The sequence below is a fragment of the Mustela erminea genome, chromosome 7 (assembly GCF_009829155.1).
Source record: "Mustela erminea isolate mMusErm1 chromosome 7, mMusErm1.Pri, whole genome shotgun sequence".
NCBI lineage: Eukaryota > Metazoa > Chordata > Mammalia > Carnivora > Mustelidae > Mustela > Mustela erminea.
The window spans coordinates 96,494,142-96,514,542 of record NC_045620.1 but is presented as its reverse complement, the minus strand read 5'-3'; the positions used below and the strand labels follow the sequence as shown (position 1 = coordinate 96,514,542).

The following is a 20,401-nucleotide window of genomic DNA, read 5'->3' as shown; positions in this document are numbered from 1 at the left end:
CCTAGAAAGAGGTGGGAGGAAAAGGAGGTACTACAGAACCAAGAGAAGTGAGAAAAAAGGGTGACCAGGGGTGATGGGTCAACTCCATGTAATGCTACGGAGAGGCTGAGTAAGATGTAGAGGGAGAAATGGCCAGATAGAACCAAAGCTGAGCCCAATGCCGCAGACCAGAGCAGATTCCAGGAAGTGGTCAGCCTGAACGCCAGAATGCTGTGTGGGAAAAAGGAACCATTCTTAGGTAGCAAATTTATTTTTAAAACTCATGGGAGGGGTGGATGGGTGGCTCAGCTGGTTAAGCATCTGACTCTTGGTTTCAGCTCAGGTTGTGATCTCCAGGTCCTGGGATGCAGCCCTCTGGTGGTTCTTTGTGCTCACAGGGGAGTCTGCCTGAGATTCTGTCTCCTCTCCCTCCTCCTACTCATGTTCTCTCTCATTCTCTCAAGTAAATAAATACATCTTTCAAAAAAAAAAAAAAAAAAAAAAAACACACAGCCTCCATCTAAAGGCATACTCACTGGGTCTCAGTTTTAGAGGGGTCTGCGTCTTGTGCAGACAGCCTGAGCTGCCTCAGGTTGTTGGTGTGGAACACAATTAGGGATGCATCAGTGAATCAGCTTCATCTCGGACAGTCTTATCCTGTGTTTATTCAAGATGTTTATGTCAATTGCATTTCTGACTGAATTACAGACTTAGCTATTAGAAAAGAATTGCTTGATGACCAGGTTTCCTTATCATTATGTGGAAATGTAGACTATTTCTGTTTATGCATAATTGGGATCAGATGCTTTGCTTAAGGAATTTCCCTTAAAATCAGTGGAATTCACATTGGGGAGGGTATGCGCTTTGGTGAGTGCTGTGAAGTGTGTAAACCTGGCGATTCACAGACCTGTACCCCTGGGGATAAAAATATATGTTTATAAAAAATAAATAAATAAATAAATTCTGAAAAAAAAATCAGTGGAATTCAAATGAAATGGAGGTGACTTAGTAATCCACCTGAAATATTTTGTTGGGTTGTTTTGTAATTAAAAATATCGTAATACTTTACACATTTACAACTGGTCAGTTAGAAAGCCTACGAGTCTAACTTGTTGCCCAGATGTAGCAAGTATAGAAACAGTAATAATTCGTGGTAAAGGCAATGACCCCCAGGGTTTTAGAGCTTGCAGTGTGCTAGGTCTGGGACTAAGCACTTTACGTGCATCCTGTCATCTGTGTTCCACAAGAGTCCTGCAAGTATAGGTATAATTAGTCCCACTTAACTCAGGTGAGCACTGGTGCAGAGAGGCTAAGGAACTTGCCCAAGTCACATAGCACAGGCAGCATGAAACTTGCAGAGTTGGAGTTTGGCTCTGGGTCCACTACAAAACTGCCCCCCACACTCTTTAATGCTCCTGCTACCACCTTGCCCACTCTGGGGTGGACACGTACACACAGCATAGCATGCCAGTGCACTGATTTATATGTGCACCAGCCACTTCCCTGGCTTCTCTCTAGTCTCTGACCTTACCCTTCTTTCTTCTTTTCCAAGGATTTCTTTTTTCTTTCTTACTGTGGTTTGTATATCCTGTAAGCCTCTTTAAGTCTATTCTGTGAAAGACAAGAACAGTTTTACTTAGGATGACAAGTCAGGATCTCAATAAAGGGTATTAACGGAAATAGTCCGGATTGCAATCTTCTAAACTAGATTCTACATTTTATTCATACAGATGTGTAATTTATCCTTCACTTCAAGTCATTGTAAAAACAAAAATATTTCAGCATCCACACTGTGTTTGTTCTTGCCACTTTCCTTAAGGACATCAGCAGAAGGGCTCCTTATTACAGATTTGGTTTTGTTTTTGTTTTTGTGCTCAGCTCCATTAATAATGTATCAATATTGTTCATTAGTTGTTACAAATGTACCATAATGATGTTAGATGTTAATAACAGGTGAAACTGGGTGTAGGGTATATGGTAATGTTCTATACTATCTTTGTAAATTTTCTGTAGATTTAAGATCATTCTAAAATTATAGCTTTATTAAATACAATAAGTTTGGGTGATTTTGTACAGACATGATTTTTTTGTAACAGTGGGGTGAACACCAAAGACTGAGACTGATAGATTGTATGGTAACTCTATTTTTAGTTTTACTAAAAAAAAAATAAATAAAAAATCGCCAAACTGTCTTCCGAAGTGGCAGTATGATTTTGCATCTGAATGAGTAAGAGTTCTTGTTTCTCATCCTCACCAGCATTTGGTATTGTCAACTTGGGAAATTTTATGGATTCTAATAGTTAGACAGTACAATCTCTTTGTTTTACTTTGCACTTCCCTAATGACAAATGATGCTGAATATTTTTTCCCATCTGCTTGTGTGTCATCTATATATCTTCCTTGGTGATTTGTCTAGCGAGGTCTTTTGCCATTTTTGAATTGAGTGATTCCTTTTCTTATTGTTGGATTTTAGGAGTTCTTAATACATTTTTAATACAAGTCCTTTAACAGATATGTGACTTACAAACTTTTTCTCTTCTCCCCGGGGTCTATGGCTTGTCTTCATTCTCTTAGCACTCTTCCACAGAGCTAAAGTTTTTAATTTTAACTTCAACTTATCAATTTATCTTTCATTCATCATGCCTTTGATTGTTCCATTTTTAAATCACACCTCTACAGCCTGCTTAATTTTTTAATTATTGCCTGTCCTATATTAGAATGTAATATTTTTATTTTATTTTTTTTTTTACTTTTTTAATTTATTTTCAGCATAACAGTATCATTATTTTTTCACCACACCCAGTGCTCCATGCAATCCGTGCCCTCTATAATACCCACCACCTGGTACCCCAACCTCCCACCCCCCCACCACTTCAAACCCCTCAGATTGTTTTTCAGATTCCATAGTCTCTCAAGATTCACCTCCCCTTCCAATTTCCCCCAACTCCCTTCTACTCTCTAACTCCCCATGTCCTCCATGCTATTTGTTATGCTCCACAAATAAATGAAACCAAATGTAATATTTTTATAAGCAGGGAATGTCTGTTTTCTTTCTTCAGGATACTCTATTCCCAGCCCCCAAAACAGGGCAGGTGCACAGTACTTCAATATTTATTGAATTAATTATTCTAGTCAATTAAGGTACATGGAAATCTTATTAATCTTTCAGGATTAATATATAAAATATGGATAATAATACTTTAAATAACTAACAAAGTAATATTGAAAGATATATGCCAAGGGTCTTACAATGGCATGGTAGCCAGTAAATGGAAGCTATTGTTTTTATTATTCTACCTGAAAGAATATGGCATTTTCAAAAGCCAAAAGCTCCAGAAAGAGGGATCAGATCAAAGAGTAATCTGTCATTATCTCCCAATATGTTGAAACAAGAGCCATACACAGGGCTTTAAGCTCACATGAGACATTCCTGGGCCCTCAACTTAGTGCAAACTTTGGCATATGAATATGTTTTATTTAACCAAATATGTAGCAGTTAAAACTACTGCAAATGTTAAAATATGCATCAAGAAGAATCTTAAATTGTATAACATTTTCACATTTATGCTTTTTTCTTCATGATATTTTCATATCAAACTTCTTTTTATTTTATCATCATTGTGTTTATCTCTAGGTTTTTTCTATTTTTTTAACTTCTGATAGTAAAGCTTCTGAAAATTAATTTTATTCCTGGATAACATCCTTTTCACTAGAAGAAAAAAGTCTTAAACCAATTAAACATGATGTGTTAGTGATTCTCAAACTTTGGAATCATAAGATTGGGGTACTAGCTGGAAATAAAGATTCTCAGTGGTACCCCAGCTATTCTGAATCTGGGTTTATGGTAGGCTCAGGAATTTGAATTTTTATAGATACTATTCATCCTCACACTGGTGATTCTGAAACGAGTGGTCTATGAACTTCGTTTTGGAAAAACATTTGTGAAAGTAGCCTCTATAAAGAAGGGGAAGGGACGCCATATGAGGGACAGTGAGCAGCAGTGTCATGGACACAGAAGAGCATCATCAGATCCCTGAATTATCTATATGGAGTCTGAGACTAAAGACCAACTTCAAGGTCTGCTTTTGCTTCATCTAATTAACATGAACTTTATTATATTACTTGATATTATTATTACCGAGAGAGAGAGTGAGAAGATGGAAGGAGAGAATCTTAAGCAGGCTCCACGCCCAGCATAGAGTCCAACACAGGACTCGATCTCATGACCCCGAGATCATGACTTGAGCCAAACTCATGAGTTCGTCACTTAACTGACTGAGCCACCCAGGCATCCTGATAATATTATTTTTTTTAAAGCAATGGATCTACAGTCAGCAAAGTCCGAGCTCAAGGAAGCAAGATCCAAAGAGATAAGTGATTACACTTTCTCTTTCTTTTGCTCTTTCCTAGGATTTGCCTCTCAAATATCCATTTTCTGTCCTGAAATTCCCTTCTTCCCTGAAGATACACTCTTTCTTTGGAGACCTGATCCCCTAGCCTTCCAACCATACAAGCAAGATCGTTTCCCATGATCAATAGGATGCTGCATTAGAACATAGTAACATACCACTCACACAAAGATAGTCAAGCAGCAGTGAAGAGTCAGCACACACAGCACAGAAAAGCAAGTCCAGTATCTCTAGGTAAACAAAAATTCAGAGTACCAAGAGCAGAAGCATAAACCAAGGGATATTTGGGAGATACTCATCCTGAGAAAAAGGACAAGAAGAGTTGTAGTGGAATCCTTGCAATACCCCCAGCTCTCCTTTTCCTTATAGAGCTTACCTCTGTGAATAGGGCTCATATATATATATATATATCTCCTATAGAGAGAACATTCCCTCACCATCCCCCACATTGTGTTGTTTTATATATTAATAGGGTAGGTGGAAGATGAGAGATAGCATTATCTGACAGTAGAAGCTTCTTTGCCAGGGGAATGGCCTTGGATCAGATCTTAGCTAGAGAGTTCACAAAGTTGATAAGAACTAGAGATTTTGTGGGACCAGTTCATTCCACCAACATCACACCCAGTAACAAAGACAGTGGGGAAAGAGAAAGTCTGTCATCAGAAGGCAAAGGTCTCTCTCCTCAGAGATGTGAGAGACATGCTTCTCTCTCTACTACTTTTTTCCAGTCTTATCTATCTTATATTTTCTAAAAATTTTATTTATTTATTTGAAAGAGAAAGAAAGAGAGAGCCAATCATGAGCAGGGGGGAGGGGCAGACAGACAAGAAGACTCCCTGCTGAGTGGGGAATCTGATGTGGGCCTCAATCCCAGGACCCTGAGATCATGATCTGAGCCAAAGTCAGATGCCTGACTGACTGAGCCACCCAGGTATCCCAGTTACTCAATAAATACTGATTGGGTAAAAAAAAAAAAAATTAATGATGGGACTAGCTGATATCACCGTATCACTTAATAGTTGAGGTTGTATCCAAACAAACAAACAAAAACCCTATATGAGCAGAAAATGGTATGGCCATCTCTGACTTAAAAAAAGTGCTTCCATGAAGAAACTACCTCTTTTATCTGCACCTGTTGTCACTTCACTCTATGAGATCCCTCTTAAAGTTGGATGAGGGCCATGTACATGTTTGTCTATACCCTGGCCTGGCTGCTGTAACTTCCTAGACAGAGAGTGGACAATCAGAGAATCTTGTTGACTGAGGACAGAATACCCAAGTAACTGATCCAGGGCTCAAGAGGGTGTGGAATTATAAAAACAGGATGGTGTGGAAGCAACTGTTGCATTACCACTTAAATGGAGCTGCTTATTGGACAAATGTGAAGAAGACTGCTTATCACTCAAAGTACAGCTTTTGGATCTATGTCAAATCAAAGAAGATTCATAAAGGCAATATGTGAGCATCCCATTGCTAGCAGATGCTAGTACATTCCAAATAAATTTAAAAATTCTTAGACAATTAAGCCCATTATAAATTGGCCTTTTCAGCTGCAGTAACAATCAGTTCTATTCAATAAATAAATGCCTTAGAAACATATGAGAGACCCACACAGATGCTGGTTACAGATAAACTTTTTAAAAAAAATCTACAACAGTGGTCAAATATTAGATATATACAGGCTTCATTAAAACCACCTCCTCTTTTGTTCAAAACAATTGAGATAGTTTCAACCAATCTACTTTGGTTCTAGTCTTTTCTGTAAAACCCAATGTTGGGTACATCTCTCCTCCTTCCTACCTGTTTTCTAGATAAATAAATGTACCTTCTGTGTTATCGCATACAACCAACCTGAGCCTTTTCCCTTTGTATCTATGATCACTCTCACCAGTGGTTCCTTCTCTTGGTCTATGCTTGGATACTTCTGATTTGGGCTCAACAAAATACTCAAACAAAAAATCATACTCTTTGCTTGCCTTTAATTATTTTCTCCAATCACTCTTTGATTTTTCCCTTTCCACATGTGGCAATCTTTGAATTATGCCATAAGTGCTCACTATGTGCCAGGCCCAGGGATACATAAAATCATAACATATAATCCCTCATTTGAGTACCAGACTATCTACAGAAGCAAAAGTACAATGATGTATATAGTACAATGATGGCCAAAGAAGACTATGGTGAGCTTTCCTCTAAATCCATTACTTTATCATCTACTGTGTTCCTTCAGCTTCCTGAAAATAAACTTTTAAATAAAATTAATGATACCTTTCTAGCAAAATCCAAGGCATTTTTTTCATTATTTATCTTCCCCGATCTCAGAAAAATCTGATGTAATTGCAAGAGCATTCTGGAGTCTAGATTGATCACTGTCTCCTTTGCAAAATATTCTATTCTCTTTGATTTCAGGATTCTGTACTATCTTTGTTCTCTGGTCATATTTCAGGGCATGCCTCTCCTCTCTGTTTCTATCCCATCTTGTAATCTTAATTGAGCCTTTCATCCAAAACTGAACCTACATCTCTTTATTCTTCTCTATATATCTATTGGCAATTACTCAAAAAAACAAAAAACACCTGTCTCTGAAAGCTTCATTTATCAACTCAAAAGATGTCAAATTTCTCTGTTTCTTCAAAGTTCCATTCCCATAGCATTAACCATCTGCTAGGCAGTTCCTCTCATTCATCGATGTTTAAAATCAAGTCACTTCTCTCCATCCCTGTTACCCCTTAGATATCCCAATTAAGTTATCTAGAGACAAAAATCTAGAATAAATATTAACTCTTATTTCTCCCTTTCAAGAAATGGCAAATCTTTTATTCTTTTTCATGATGCTTGTAACATCTAGTTTCTTACTTCTCTTCTTATTGCCACCATCCCAGTCCTAGAACCTCGAAGTACCTCTACAGTAACATATAAGCAATCTGAGTCCAATCTATCTCTGATTTAGTCAACTTTCCATGAGGTTACCAAAATAATTTGTAAAATATCACTTAAATGGGTAGGAGCCTATCAACTAGCTTCCTTCTTTTCTTCCTGTCTTTAGTGCATCATGGTTGTCTATACACAGCCTAATTGCTAAATTTTCCCACTATAGTCCCTTCTTATCATCTGACCAGATTTCTAACTATGCCTGAATACGAAACTTCTCATCAAATCAAGGCTTTGCTATCCATTTCCCAATTATCAGTATCATTTGTATCTCTTTACCTTTAAAAATCATGTTGCTTCAACCTGAAATGCTTACCCTTGACAGATCTTTAATCTATGCTTAGCTTTCCTCCTTGCTAATTCCAGCCTCATACCTTTCTTTTCCAAAAGCAATTTAAATATTAACTGTCCTACAGATTTGGTTCCCTAGTATACACTTAAAGTATATTCTCAGAGTACCTTCAGAAGATCAGGCATTATAGGACATCATTTTAAAAAAAAAAAAAAAGACATCATTTATCATAGAATACATCTATCCACAACAAATTAATATAGACTATCAGGCTGTTTCTCCTATGTAAATCTCACCTCTCTAACTCTATGTAAACTACAGGCTTATAGACCTATTAAAATGAGTGACTGTCATCTGTTTCCTATTGTGAAATACTAGCTGACTAACAGGGATTGATGAGTCATTGAAGTGTAAATAATGGACAAGATGAGGATTAGTCACCTAGGGAATTTTTAAATTTATTTTTTATTTTATTTATTTTTTTCCATTTTATTTTTATTTCTTTTCAATGTTCTAGCATTCATTGATTATGCACCACATCCAGTGCTCCATGCAATATGTGCCCTCCATAATACCCACCACCAAGCTCACCGAATCCCCCCCTGCCCCCATGGTCCATATATACAATGGAGTGTTATGCCTCCATCAGAAAGGATGAATACCCAACTTTTGTACCGACATGGACAGGACTGGAAGAAATGATGCTGAGTGAAATAAGTCAAGCAGAGAGTCAATTTTCATATGGTTTCACTTCCTTGTGGAGCATAAGGAATAACACAGAAGACATCAGGAGATGGAGAGAAGTGAGTTGGGGGAAATTGGAGGAGGAGACAAACCACGAGAGACTGCGGACTCCGAGAATCACCTAGGGAATTAAAAAAACCTTGATGCCTGGGTCCTACTCCACAGTTTCTAACTTAAAGGATTAAGGCCTGAATATCAAGAGTTTCCAAAGCTTTTCAGACAATATTGAGAACTCCAGACTAATCCATAGTGCAGAAAGAGTTTCCAATCCAGGAATGTCTCAACGGTAAAGGTTAAAAATGTTTTGGCGAGGTGCCTGGGTGGCTCAGTCATCAAGCATCTGCCTTTGGCTCAGGTCACGATCCCAGGGTCCTGGGATTGAGCCCCAGCATCAGGCTCCCTACTCAGTGGGAAGCCTGCTTCTCTCTCTCCTAGTCCTGTTTTGTGTTCCCTCTCTCACTGTGTCTCTGTCAAATAAATAAATAAAATCTTAAAAAAAAAAAAAAAAAATGTTTTGGTATTCTCTGTCCCAAGCTTTGTTTGCCCAGAGCTTCAATATAAAGACCTGCCATGTGCTAGAGTGGCCATGCTAAGTACTTTGGGAGTAGAAATATGTACACATCATTGTTCCTATCCTGATGAAGTTTAAATTTAATTTAGGAGACAATATACATATATGTAATTACTTTTACCTTAGCTATGATAAAACAGATACACAACACACAGACATAGATACAGACACACACACACATCCCTGACCAAATATTCCATCTTTACCTAAGTCTAAAATATCAAGAGTTCCAAATTTCAAGTACAGTGATTTATATTATTTAATATCTATTTCGATGACTTATTTTTGTCATTTTTTTTAAAACAGCGATTCTATCACACTTTTTTTTTTTTTTTTTTTTGCAGGTTAGAACTTAAAAGTACAGGAAAATCTTCTACTGGAATAATCTAGAGTAAAAATATCATCACCCCTCATACTGAGCACTTTTAAGAATCTGGCATAGAGGGGCGCCTGGGTGGCTCAGTGGGTTAAAGCCTCTGCCTTCGGCTCAGGTCATGATCCCAGGGTCCAGGGATCGAGCCCCGCGTCGGGCTCTCTGCTCCGCAGGGAGCCTACTTCCTCCCCTCTCTCTCTCTGCCTACTTGTGATTGCTCTCTCTCTGTCAAATAAATAAAATCTTTAAAAAAAAAAAAAAAAAAGAATCTGGCATAGAGTTTAGGTTTAAAAGAGATAATACATTTTTCAAATGATAAAGAAATTCAAACAACACTAAGTTAGCCTAGAAACAATAACAGCATAACTAGATAATTTCATATATAATTTTGCTGTATTACAGTGGTTATAATTATGGATGCTGTGAAATCTTAAAAAACAAAACAAAACCAAAAGCCAACAAGAAATGCTTCTGTATTAAAAGTCTAAAAATGGAGTTGCACAATATTAAAACTTCTGGCTTTCACTCATGCTGAAAATTATTGAGAAAGTGGCAACACTTCTGATCATTTGATTTAAAAGCAAAAACAACTCAATAGTAACAGATAACATCTCAGCTTTAGTTCTAAACTACGCATTATTTGATAAGTGAGCATATACAGACACAAGGGCCACTTTACAGGAAGATATTATTTCTCAATGTCAGCATTCCCATAATTTCTGAATATCATCTTACAGGTAAGAAAGTAGATTTCTAGGGCAGGAGGAAAGATACTACGTTTTGAAGTTTCCAATAACTAAACAGTCCTGTTCTAATCCTTAACTGTTCCCCTTGATCTCCTTCTCTCTCTCCGAAAATCAACCCAGGCTCTCATTTGTAAATAAAATCGAGGTATGGGGCCAATGGAAAAATTGGACAAAACCAGATGGGCTAAGGAGATCATACACTAAGAACTGAGAAGGGGCAGAAGGCAGAAAGGAGAGCCCAATGGGCACAGATGCGAAGGAGAGCCTGAGGACCTTGTTGTCAGAGACAAGAGGCATCTCTCACATATGACAGACACCTGAACTCTATTTGTGGGTGAGAGATATTTGACAATGAGAGAAACAGAAAAAGAAAATTTCTAAAGCTTTTTCCTATAGAATGATTGTTATTTTGTAGACTAAAGTAATGTTTCCTTAAATCTGACAATGTTCAGCAAAATGGACATGTGATAGTTGAGGTTTTTTTTTTTTTTTTAAAAAGATTTTATTCATATATTTGAGAGAGAGAGAGAGAGTGGCAGAGGGAGAGAGAGAGGCAGACTCCGCACTAAACTGGGAGCCCGAGGCTGGGCTCGATCCCAGGACTCAGGGATCATGACCTGAGCCAAAAGCAGACACTTAATGGCTGAGCCTCCCAGGTGCCTCACTAGTCGAGCTTGTATAGGGGTAACACACAGTTAACATCACTTCTGATACATAATTTTTCTATAATGAGAGGTGGATAATACAGAGAAAGCTTAAAGTATCCTCTAGAAGAGTGACCTCTGTAAGCTGTCCTAAACTAGCATCTTCAAAAAATCTCACTCTCAGGGGGCGCCTGGGTGGCTCAGTGGGTTAAGCCGCTGCCTTCAGCTCAGGTCATGATCTCGGGGTTCTGGGATCAAGTCCCACATCGGGCTCTCTGCTCAGCAGGGAGCCTGCTTCCTCCTCTCTCTCTCTGCTTGCCTCTCTGCCTACTTGTGATCTCTCTCTGTCAAATAAATAAATAAAATCTTTAAAAAAAAAAAAAATCTCACTCTCGGGACGCCTGAGTGGCTCAGCTGGTTAAGCATCTGCCTTCAGCTTGGGTCATGATCTCAGGGTCCTGCCTGGGATGGAGACCCATGTCAGGCTCCCACTTCTCCCTCAGCTTGTATAGCTTGTATTCTCTCTCTCTCTCTCTCTAATAAATAAATAAAATCTTTTTTAAAAATCTCACTCTCATATCCCCTGGACAGGCTGGCCAAGAACTATGTTGGTTACTACATCACATCCAAAAAAAAAAAAAAAGCATTGCTTGTATAAGCTTTGAGAAAACTGAACTATTAATTTCTACAGAATGTGTGGAAACTAAATTGTAAGGAAAAAATAAAGGAAAGCTAAAAGATTGTTGGAAAAAAACTAAAAAGGAAAATATATCACCATAAAAGATAAATACTTTGAGAAAGCATTCTAGGGACCAATCAAAACCCTCCTCACTAGGGATAGGTTCACTATCCTGAATGTGGTGATGGTTTTACAGTGTATACATTTGTCAAAGCTTATAAAATTGTGCACTTTAAATGTATGCAATTTATTATATGACAGTCACCCTAAAAAAGAAAGGGAAAAATCCTACATATGCATGAAAACAAACAGTGTACATTTGCAATTCAGAAAGAATACCAGTCTTCAACAGCACTTGAAAACTTGGAAGCTTTCTTGTTGTTAAAACACATATACAAATATTCTTCATCCACATTAGATGAAATCTGTAAAATCTAACATTTCAAATTACATATTTATATTAGGGTAATGTAAATGAAATTAACTTTCAGGGGAGAGAAGATAGGGAAGAAGATGGCAGCATGAAGAATGATGGCTGTTGGGGGAGAAGGAGGGTTGGTATTTCCAAGGACTAAAGATCCATCTGTGAATTTTAAAAAGTGGTAGTTTTGTAGGCAGAAAAGGGATGGAACATTTATTCATCTATTGCTTCATTTATTCAAAAAATACTCACTGAAGTCTTCTGACTGCTAAGAACTACAGAGCATGGATCAGCCAAAGAGACACGGTCTGGTTTCTACCTTTATTAATTTATAGTATTGCAGGGTAGAAAGTTATCAGTCAGGTTACTTCACAAATATTAAACTCTCCTATGCAATGTGATAAGGGAAAAAGCAACAAAAAAGTATGACAAAAGTGTCAGGAAAGGTTTCCTTAGGAAGGTTTTATTTGAGCTGGGATGTCCAGAATGAGTCATCCTTAACTATGTAAAAGAGGACAGTATGTACTAAAACCCTGGGGCAGGTAGAACATGGTACTTCTGAACAAATAAGACAGGAACTGGTCCACTTGAGAGATACTTGAGAATTAAAAATCTATGGGACTTTGTAACAGTCTGTATTTGGAAGGAGAGAAAAATAACAAGAACAATACCAGGATTTGTGAAACGTGCAGTGGGATACATATGCAGGGCTTTGACTGACATAGGAAACACAGGAAGGAGGCCAGGCTGGGGGGTAATCTGTTCTGATTTCATGGTGCCTTGGCATTTTCAACCACAAATTCTGAACAGAACTACACCAAAATTAAAAACTTCTGTGTATCAAAGAACACAATCAATGGAGTGAAAAGGAAACCTACAGAAAGGGAGAACACATTTGCAAAACAATATCTAATAAGGGGTTCATATCCAAAATGGATAAAGAAGCTCACAACGCAACAACAACACAAACTGATTTAAAAGTGAACAAAGGACATGAATACACATTTCTCCAAGGAAGATAGACAAAAGGCCAACCAGCATATGACAAGATGCTCAATATAACTAATTATTAGATAAATGCTAATGGAAAGCACAAGGAGCCATCACCCTACATGCATTATGATGACTATGATAAAAAAGAAAAGAAAACAAGCGTTCACAAGGATATGGCTCAACTGGAACCCTTGTGCACTGTTGGTGAAAATGTAAAAGGGTACAGTTGCTATGGAAAATAGTACAGAGGTTCCTCAAAAAATTAAAAGTAGAATTACCATATAATCCAACAATTCCATCTCTAGGTATATACCCAAAAGAAATGAAAAAGAGGTATTTCTATATTCATGATCATAGCAGAATTGTTCACAATAGCCAAAAGGTGGAAGAAAACCCATGTCTATCAATGGTGAAGGGATAAACAAAATGTGGTATATACATATACTAGATATTTTCAGTCCTAAAAATGAAGGAAATTCTGACCCATGTTCCAACATGGATGAACCATGAAGACATTATGCTAAGTGAAATAAGTCAGTCACTAAGAAATACTATATGGTCCCACTTATATAAGGTACATAGAGTAGCTAAATTCATAGAAAAGAGAAGGAGAAGAGTGGTTGCCAGGATCTAGGGCAATGGGAAAATGAAGAATTGTTGTTTTATAGATAGATTTCCAGTCTTATAGGATGAAAAAAATCTGGAGATTGGCTGCTCAACAATGTGGTGAATATACCTAACACTACTGAATTATACACTTTTGAAAAATGGTTAAAATGGTACACTTTATGTTATGTGTATTTTACCATAATTAAAAATTTTAAGTATGCTGAAAAATTGCATTATAGCTAACTAGCTAGTTATATAATTAACTGATCCATAGAGATCTAACTAGCTGTGAACTGAAGTTATAAATTTGAAAATCATACAAACCAACAATAATTTCATTATATTACTTTACAGTCATCTCCTCCCTCCTCTTTAAAACCCGGGACATTCAGTGACTCTGTAGGTATGAGGTATTCTCATCCTGCCCTCCCTAGAGCCCCAGTATGACACAGGAGTCCACATTCATCTACCAAGAGAAAACAACTCGGAAATCTGGAAGTAACTGCGGACATAAAGCTTTCATAGCTGTGCTTACTTACTGCCACAACTAAAAACATCTCTATTTGTCTATGCACCTAAGTCCAGCAAATATTAAAAATGACAAGCACAGATACTGAGAAAAACAGAAGACGACTTCTTTGAGCAAATATGCACTGATTCTAGAGATAAATCTATTGTTTGCCCATCAATATATAACCCTCTTGAACAATATTATTCTTCCTACCTTGCTTGCGCACATCCTCTACCGCGGCGACCAATTCTTCTTTGAGATCTTGGCTCTCCTTAGCGATCTGTTCACCCTTATCCAGGAAGTTTTGAGTGGCTTGTTCTACAGATGCAGCCAGTACATGGGCTTTCTTTGACCTCCCTTTCTTTTTACCAGATGGGCCTTTGTTGCTCGTGTTGACAAGGGTTGTCACCTTAAAGACCAAAAAAAAAGTGTCAAACTAATCTGCACAATTGTCTAGAAAAAAACACATTATCATCTCATCATTTAAAAATAGTCCTTGTTTGTTAATTCATGAATGCACATCCCATGACCTAATCTTAAGGAAAATGGGGAATTATATGGGTTATCATATAAATAAACAGCCATTTATTTCATAGAGGAAAAAAAAAGTATGTGAATGAGTTGGAAGAGCAGACCCACTGGTAGTTTAGTTTCTATTTCAGTGGATGTTGTGCTTTCACAGACAGGTAAGACATTGCACACTGGAGTAACCAGCTTTGGGGAAGCAAGAAAAGGAAAACCAATGTGGAGTTCTCTCCAAGCAATTCAGGAGGACCAACACCCAGTCTGAGTCCCCAGAGTCAGGATAAAGGTAAAAGAACAGTTAATAAAGGGTGGGTCAACAATGCCCATTATTTACAGGTCACTCACCAAGGACTTTTGAAGAACTATGCTATTTCTGAATTCATCTTATAAAAACAAAATGGTAAATTTGATCTGAGGGAACCGAATGAATCAGTCTCAACATTTGGTTAACCAGCTAAAATTTCCAGACTTGAAATTAGATTTTCATTGCCACTCCTTTTCCAAGTATCATGATTTGTATACATATCTCAACTGCCAAACTTCTTTTAGTACTCTAAGAGTTATTTAATTTGCTAACAAAGCTGTTAGTATCTCTGAAACAACTTATCTCCTACAGATTTCTGATCCTTTCTTTTCTACCAGTGAGAAGTTTGAGAGTAGGGGGGCGGGGGTGGAGAACTGGTTTCATAGTCTGTTCAGCAAACGTTGTGAGTCACTGTGGCCTCCATATTTTTTATCGGCTTCATAAGACTGTGGATGCTGTGGTTTATTTTCATGAACATTTGCCCTGATTAGCAGATTCTGGATTTTACTGGAGATTATCAAGAAAACTAGTCTACACGGAAGGTCCAAATGCTGTTGTTTCCACTATTTTATCCAAAATCCAAGAGCAAACAAAGTGATTAGTCAAAGTCACAATTAATGTCCAGTCAGTTTATAGGGCAAGCGATAACACCAGAGGGAAAAAGTATTGAATAAATGTGAACTAAGATGATGAATACAAGCAGAAGCGATACTTAAGAGGTGGTGAATGTAACACTGGGAGCTGTCATACTTAGCTCTCTTTTGACGGCTAAATAATTAGATGCAGTGAATTAAAGAAAGACTCTATAAGGACATTTAAGTACAAACACTAGACCAAAAAAACAAAAAAAGGAAGGTAACATCATTAAGAATAAGACTGTCAGATAACGATAGCTGTAAAACGTGTATGTAGTCCATAACACATTAGTCTTTTCAGTTCCACCCACAATGAGGCAACCGTCAGAAGAAAGACAGCCTGTCACAAAAGTTACTTTCCTAAGGCACAAGAATGTTCTTTTTTGTTTTTTGTTTTTTTTTAAGATTTTATTTTTTTGACAGAGAGTACAAGCAGGGGAGTGGCAGGCAGAGGGAGAGGGAGCAGCATATAGGGCTGGATCCCAGGACCCTCGGATCATGACCTAAGCCAAAGGCAGATGCTTAACTGTCTGAGCCATCCAGACATCCCAAGAGTGTTCTCCTTAATAAAGATATACTTTAACACATTAACACACGACTCTTCTAGAACCTCAACTCCCCCAAACAGCCAATACCTGGAAATAAGCACAAAAGCCCCCTCAGCAAATACTGCAAACACCTCAAAAATCTTGATTTATGCTAGGCTCATTATCAGAGGCAAATACTCCTATTCTCACTGGTATCCCATTTATTCTCATTGTATATAAAATTCTGAGAAGTCCTGTGATCTAATTTCTTTCAGTCTTCTCCAATTAGAAACAACAGAGAGGGCAAAGAGTTGTTAATTTAGGGTATATTGACCTCTTGGGGGAGTAGAAGCTGAGAGTGAATATGTTAAAATAGCAAAATGACTACATCATCCATTCATTTTCTTCAAAGGTAAACACATTCCAATTCTTCTATTATCTCATGCTGCATTACTATATAAACATAGCTTAGGTATGCTTATAATAAGGAGTTAGTATAAAGCCTTACTTTTACGAGAAAAAAAAAAAAGCCATAGCATATTACAGAAGTTCCTAAGAAATATGTGATTACATCAAAATGAAGCAAATCAGTTCAGTCCTCTACTCGGAGCTCTCACTTACTCATGAGTGGAAGACCATGATGGGATGAAAGAGAAAAGGAGAGGGAAAGTGATAGGGCTCCATAAATGCTCAGGTCTTAATCCTGAGAATAAAGTTTAGAATAAAGAAACAGCGGTCAACCCTCCCCATTGGTATTCAGTGTTTTATTAAAGGACACTGTCAACAAGTTGGATTTTTAAAAAAGAGAAATAAATGTTAGAAAAGCAAACAGCAAATTATGCTATTACCTATATAGAATACAACCATAGCAATAAAATGCAAAAGAATTCAAAGACAAACTATTAGAATTACCATAAGAGCAAAGAACAAGGTGGCTAGATACTAGATAGACAATTAAAAAAAAAAAAATCTGACATATACATCACTAACCAGTAAAAAAAAAAAAGGAAAAAAATAAAAGAAGAAGAAGAAATGTAGTTGTAGGGGCACCTGGTTGTCTCAGTCAGTTAAGTGTCTGACTCTTGGTTTTGGTTCAGGTCATGACTGGTGGTGGGATGGATCCGCAGGTAGGCTCTGCATTTAGCAGGGAGTCAGCTTGAAGATATTCTCATTCTACCCACCCCACCCCATTTGCACACATTCTCTCTCTCTCAAACAAATAAATACATCTCTTCAGAAATGTAGTTTTAGGGGCACCTAGGTGGCTCAGTGGGTTAAGCCACTGCCTTCGGCTCAGGTCATGATCTCAGGGTCCCGGGATCGAGTCCCGCATCGGGCTCTCTGCTCAGCGGGGAGCCTGCTTCCTCCTCTCTCTCTCTCTGCCTGCCTCTCTGCCTACTTGTGATCTCTCTCTGTCAAATAAATAAATAAAATCTTTAAAAAAATGTAGTTTTAAATATCTTATTCACACTAATCAAAAATTTATATTATCAGAGATAACCATAACACAAAACATAGATGAGGGGGAAAGATAAAAATTTTAATGAAGAACATAAAGGGTAACTTCAATAATTGTGAGACATACCGTATTCTTAGATGGGAAGACAAAAATGTTAAGATGTCATTTCTCTTCATATTATTCTACAAGTAGCATTCCAGATAGTCATACAACCAGCAAGAAAGCCAAGACAATTTCTCTTCTTTCAGTTCATTTCCCTTTCCGGTTGCAAAGTTAAAAGGCTTTTAATAAATTAGGGAAAGGTCATTTAGGATGTGCATAGCAGGACTCTTGTGGCTCACTTTTTGGCCAGTATATTTTAGTCAAGCCCCACTATGCAACTCTCCAATTCAATTCCACTCTCCTGCTAGCTGAGCACACTCTCCTCCCCTCCAGTAAGAATCTATGGCACTTTATACTATTAAACATTTTCCTTTTCTCCCACTTGAAGCTATCATTTTCACCTTGATGTTATATATTTTTATTCTTCTTGACGTATACCTATATTTTCAACTTAAAATTGTGAAAGTTAAAGCCCATCTATGCCGGTTCTATTCTGGTATTTTACAGATGAAGAAATTAGAATTAAAGATGCATCACAGGTTGAAAAAATAGCTTCCTTAAATTCATATGGTTCAAGAAAAACTAAAGGCTAAATTATTCCTATGTCTGATACTATTTCATTAGAATTTTAGAATTCAGTAGTTTCTTCTAGTTTTACTCTCCAACTGAATGAGAGTCTGTTAAAGGATAAAATAATCTTAAAATACATTTCTTCTTCATATTTGTCTCAATTATTATCTATATGTGTTATTTGTATCCTACTGTTATCTTTACATTCAATGGCATTATTTAGATATCTTTGTGTAAGAATGTACGTATCAATTTAGGGCAACATTAACCAACAGTTTTATCCTACCTTTCCACAATGCCTTATAACATCTGATGTATTCAAAGGTCTCAAGCTGAATAAACACATCAGGGATCTTTGTATCAGCTGAGTGTGAAGGATGGAAGAAAGTGTCCTAAATTTACTGTTAACTAACACAATGGTAGAGCTGAGGGTTTCCATAAAAACGGTATTCTTCTCCAAATAAAATGAAGAAGAATAAAGGACGGGGATATACTTAAGAACAAAAATCAGAGTTTTTACTGAAGACAACCACTATTTAGTCTCACAGATACACCCACCACCTCCTCAGTAAGCTACGGTGTATCCAAACTATCAATGCTTGGCAAGAGCACAGTTGGCTTCAATATAAGAACATAATGGAGTCCATAACTGGATGCCTTAGAGAAGGCAAAGCAGCAGGGACATATTCTGATCAAAAGGTAGTAGTCACAGAGGCAGCTCAGTGACCTCTGATGCTACAGGTATCTGTGCTTAAGATTCAATATTCAGACTGGCACTGGGTCTTGGGTATATATAGTCCTTAACAGACTATTAAGTATCCAGGGCAGTCTTTTAAGAGATGGCTATTCTGTGGAAATTCCTGGTAGAATGTTATGCCTCCTCCTACCCCAAACAGGCACTCTCTCTCTAATGCCCACATCAATTTTCACCGAAGCCCAGAGTCATATAAGATCCAAATCTCTTCTTTCCTTTCTAACAATTTGCGAGTACATCTTTTTGTGCAATAGGAGAAAGAACGAAAGAACGAAGAAAAAAGAAAAGGAAGAAAAAGAAAAGAGAGAGGAAGGAAAAGAAAAGGAAGGAAGAAAAGAAAAGAGAGAAGAAAAGGAAGGGAAGGGAAAGGAAGAAAAGAGAAGGAAAGAAGGGAAAAGAAGAGAAAAAAATTCTATCCAGCAACAGAGACCAGGAGTAATAACATGAATATTGACCTATGCAGAATTGCAATGATGTTTCTAAGGCAGTAAAGAGACCAGATCTACTTGGTAAAAAGGCTGTATATGAATGATACAGAAAGTGAAGTTAGACAGATGTGGTGGAACAAACTTTGGTCAATGCCAAGCAAAGAGCTGAGATTTTATTAGTCACTGCCAATTTTTTTTTTTTAGCATATATTTAAAGTGTTCGTTTTTCTCTTTCTATTCATTTCTCAGCCCACTAAATTTTGGTTTTATTCCCATACCTCCTGTAGCAAAGTTCTCTTAAACTGATCTCTCACTAAGGTAATCAATAAGTTGCCAAAATCTAATTATTTTTTATCACATCATACCACTCTGCCACATTTAGTGCTATTGACTCAACTTTCTTTCCTTCTGGAAATGTCTCTTGGCTAACTCTCGAAGCAGTACTCTTCTCCAAACTCCCGTAGCTTTAAAAAGGACATTATCATCAAACTTACTTCTCTCTGTACCTATCTTCGTCTCCCTCCCCCCCATGCTAAGAAAGGCATTCTGCTACCATCACTCCCTTAACTGTTCTTCTGAACACATCCTCCAGAACCCTGTTTCTTTAACTAGGCCAACTTCTCTCTAAATTTTTCACATGCCCCTTTCTGTAGGCTCTTCAACCTTAGTTTATAAGGATACTAACTATTCTCTAGGTCTACCTCCTATATTTCTTCAACGTCCCTGCCTCTCATTTGAGTAGGGAAGAAATCCTTCAGCTCATAGGTAAGGGTAGAGTGATCAAAGGTCCTACATTCTTGATGTAATGATGGTCCCAATGGACTCTGGCTGAAGGAAAACATTAGCAATAGCCAGAAGATGGGCACCACTGTTTTCAGATGCACTGAAGGTATGATCTGAGTATAAAACCATCAGAGCCAGGCTGGTATTAGACTGGCTAACCAACATATAATGTCTTAAAATTCACCCCTCCATTCCTGAGTAATAGCAAGAAAGCTGTGTCCCAGATCACTTCTTTCTTTACTTTTTCTTGTAATGTGTTTTATTGTAAGATTTGTTTATCTGACGATGTCCCATCATGATCTCTACTTGATCAGTTCTCCGCTTCCATAATCTAAAAGCTGAATAGACATGGAATACTTCTTTTTTCCCCAAAACAATAAGCCACAGTCAGGGCACCAAGATACTTTGTCTC

General features: G+C 37.5%; 1 protein-coding gene across 5 annotated transcripts in view; it reads right to left on the bottom strand.

Annotated features, from left to right (window-relative positions):
- The window catches only part of CTNNA2 (catenin alpha 2), a 1,141,838-nt gene that overhangs the window by 877,268 nt on the left and 244,169 nt on the right, over window positions 1-20,401 (bottom strand). For all 5 annotated transcript variants that reach the window (XM_032352609.1, XM_032352608.1, XM_032352606.1 and 2 more), the window contains one exon: window positions 14,116-14,311. In XM_032352609.1, coding sequence (XP_032208500.1) covers window positions 14,116-14,311 — 196 coding nt within the window. The remainder of the gene's footprint in view (window positions 1-14,115; window positions 14,312-20,401) is intronic.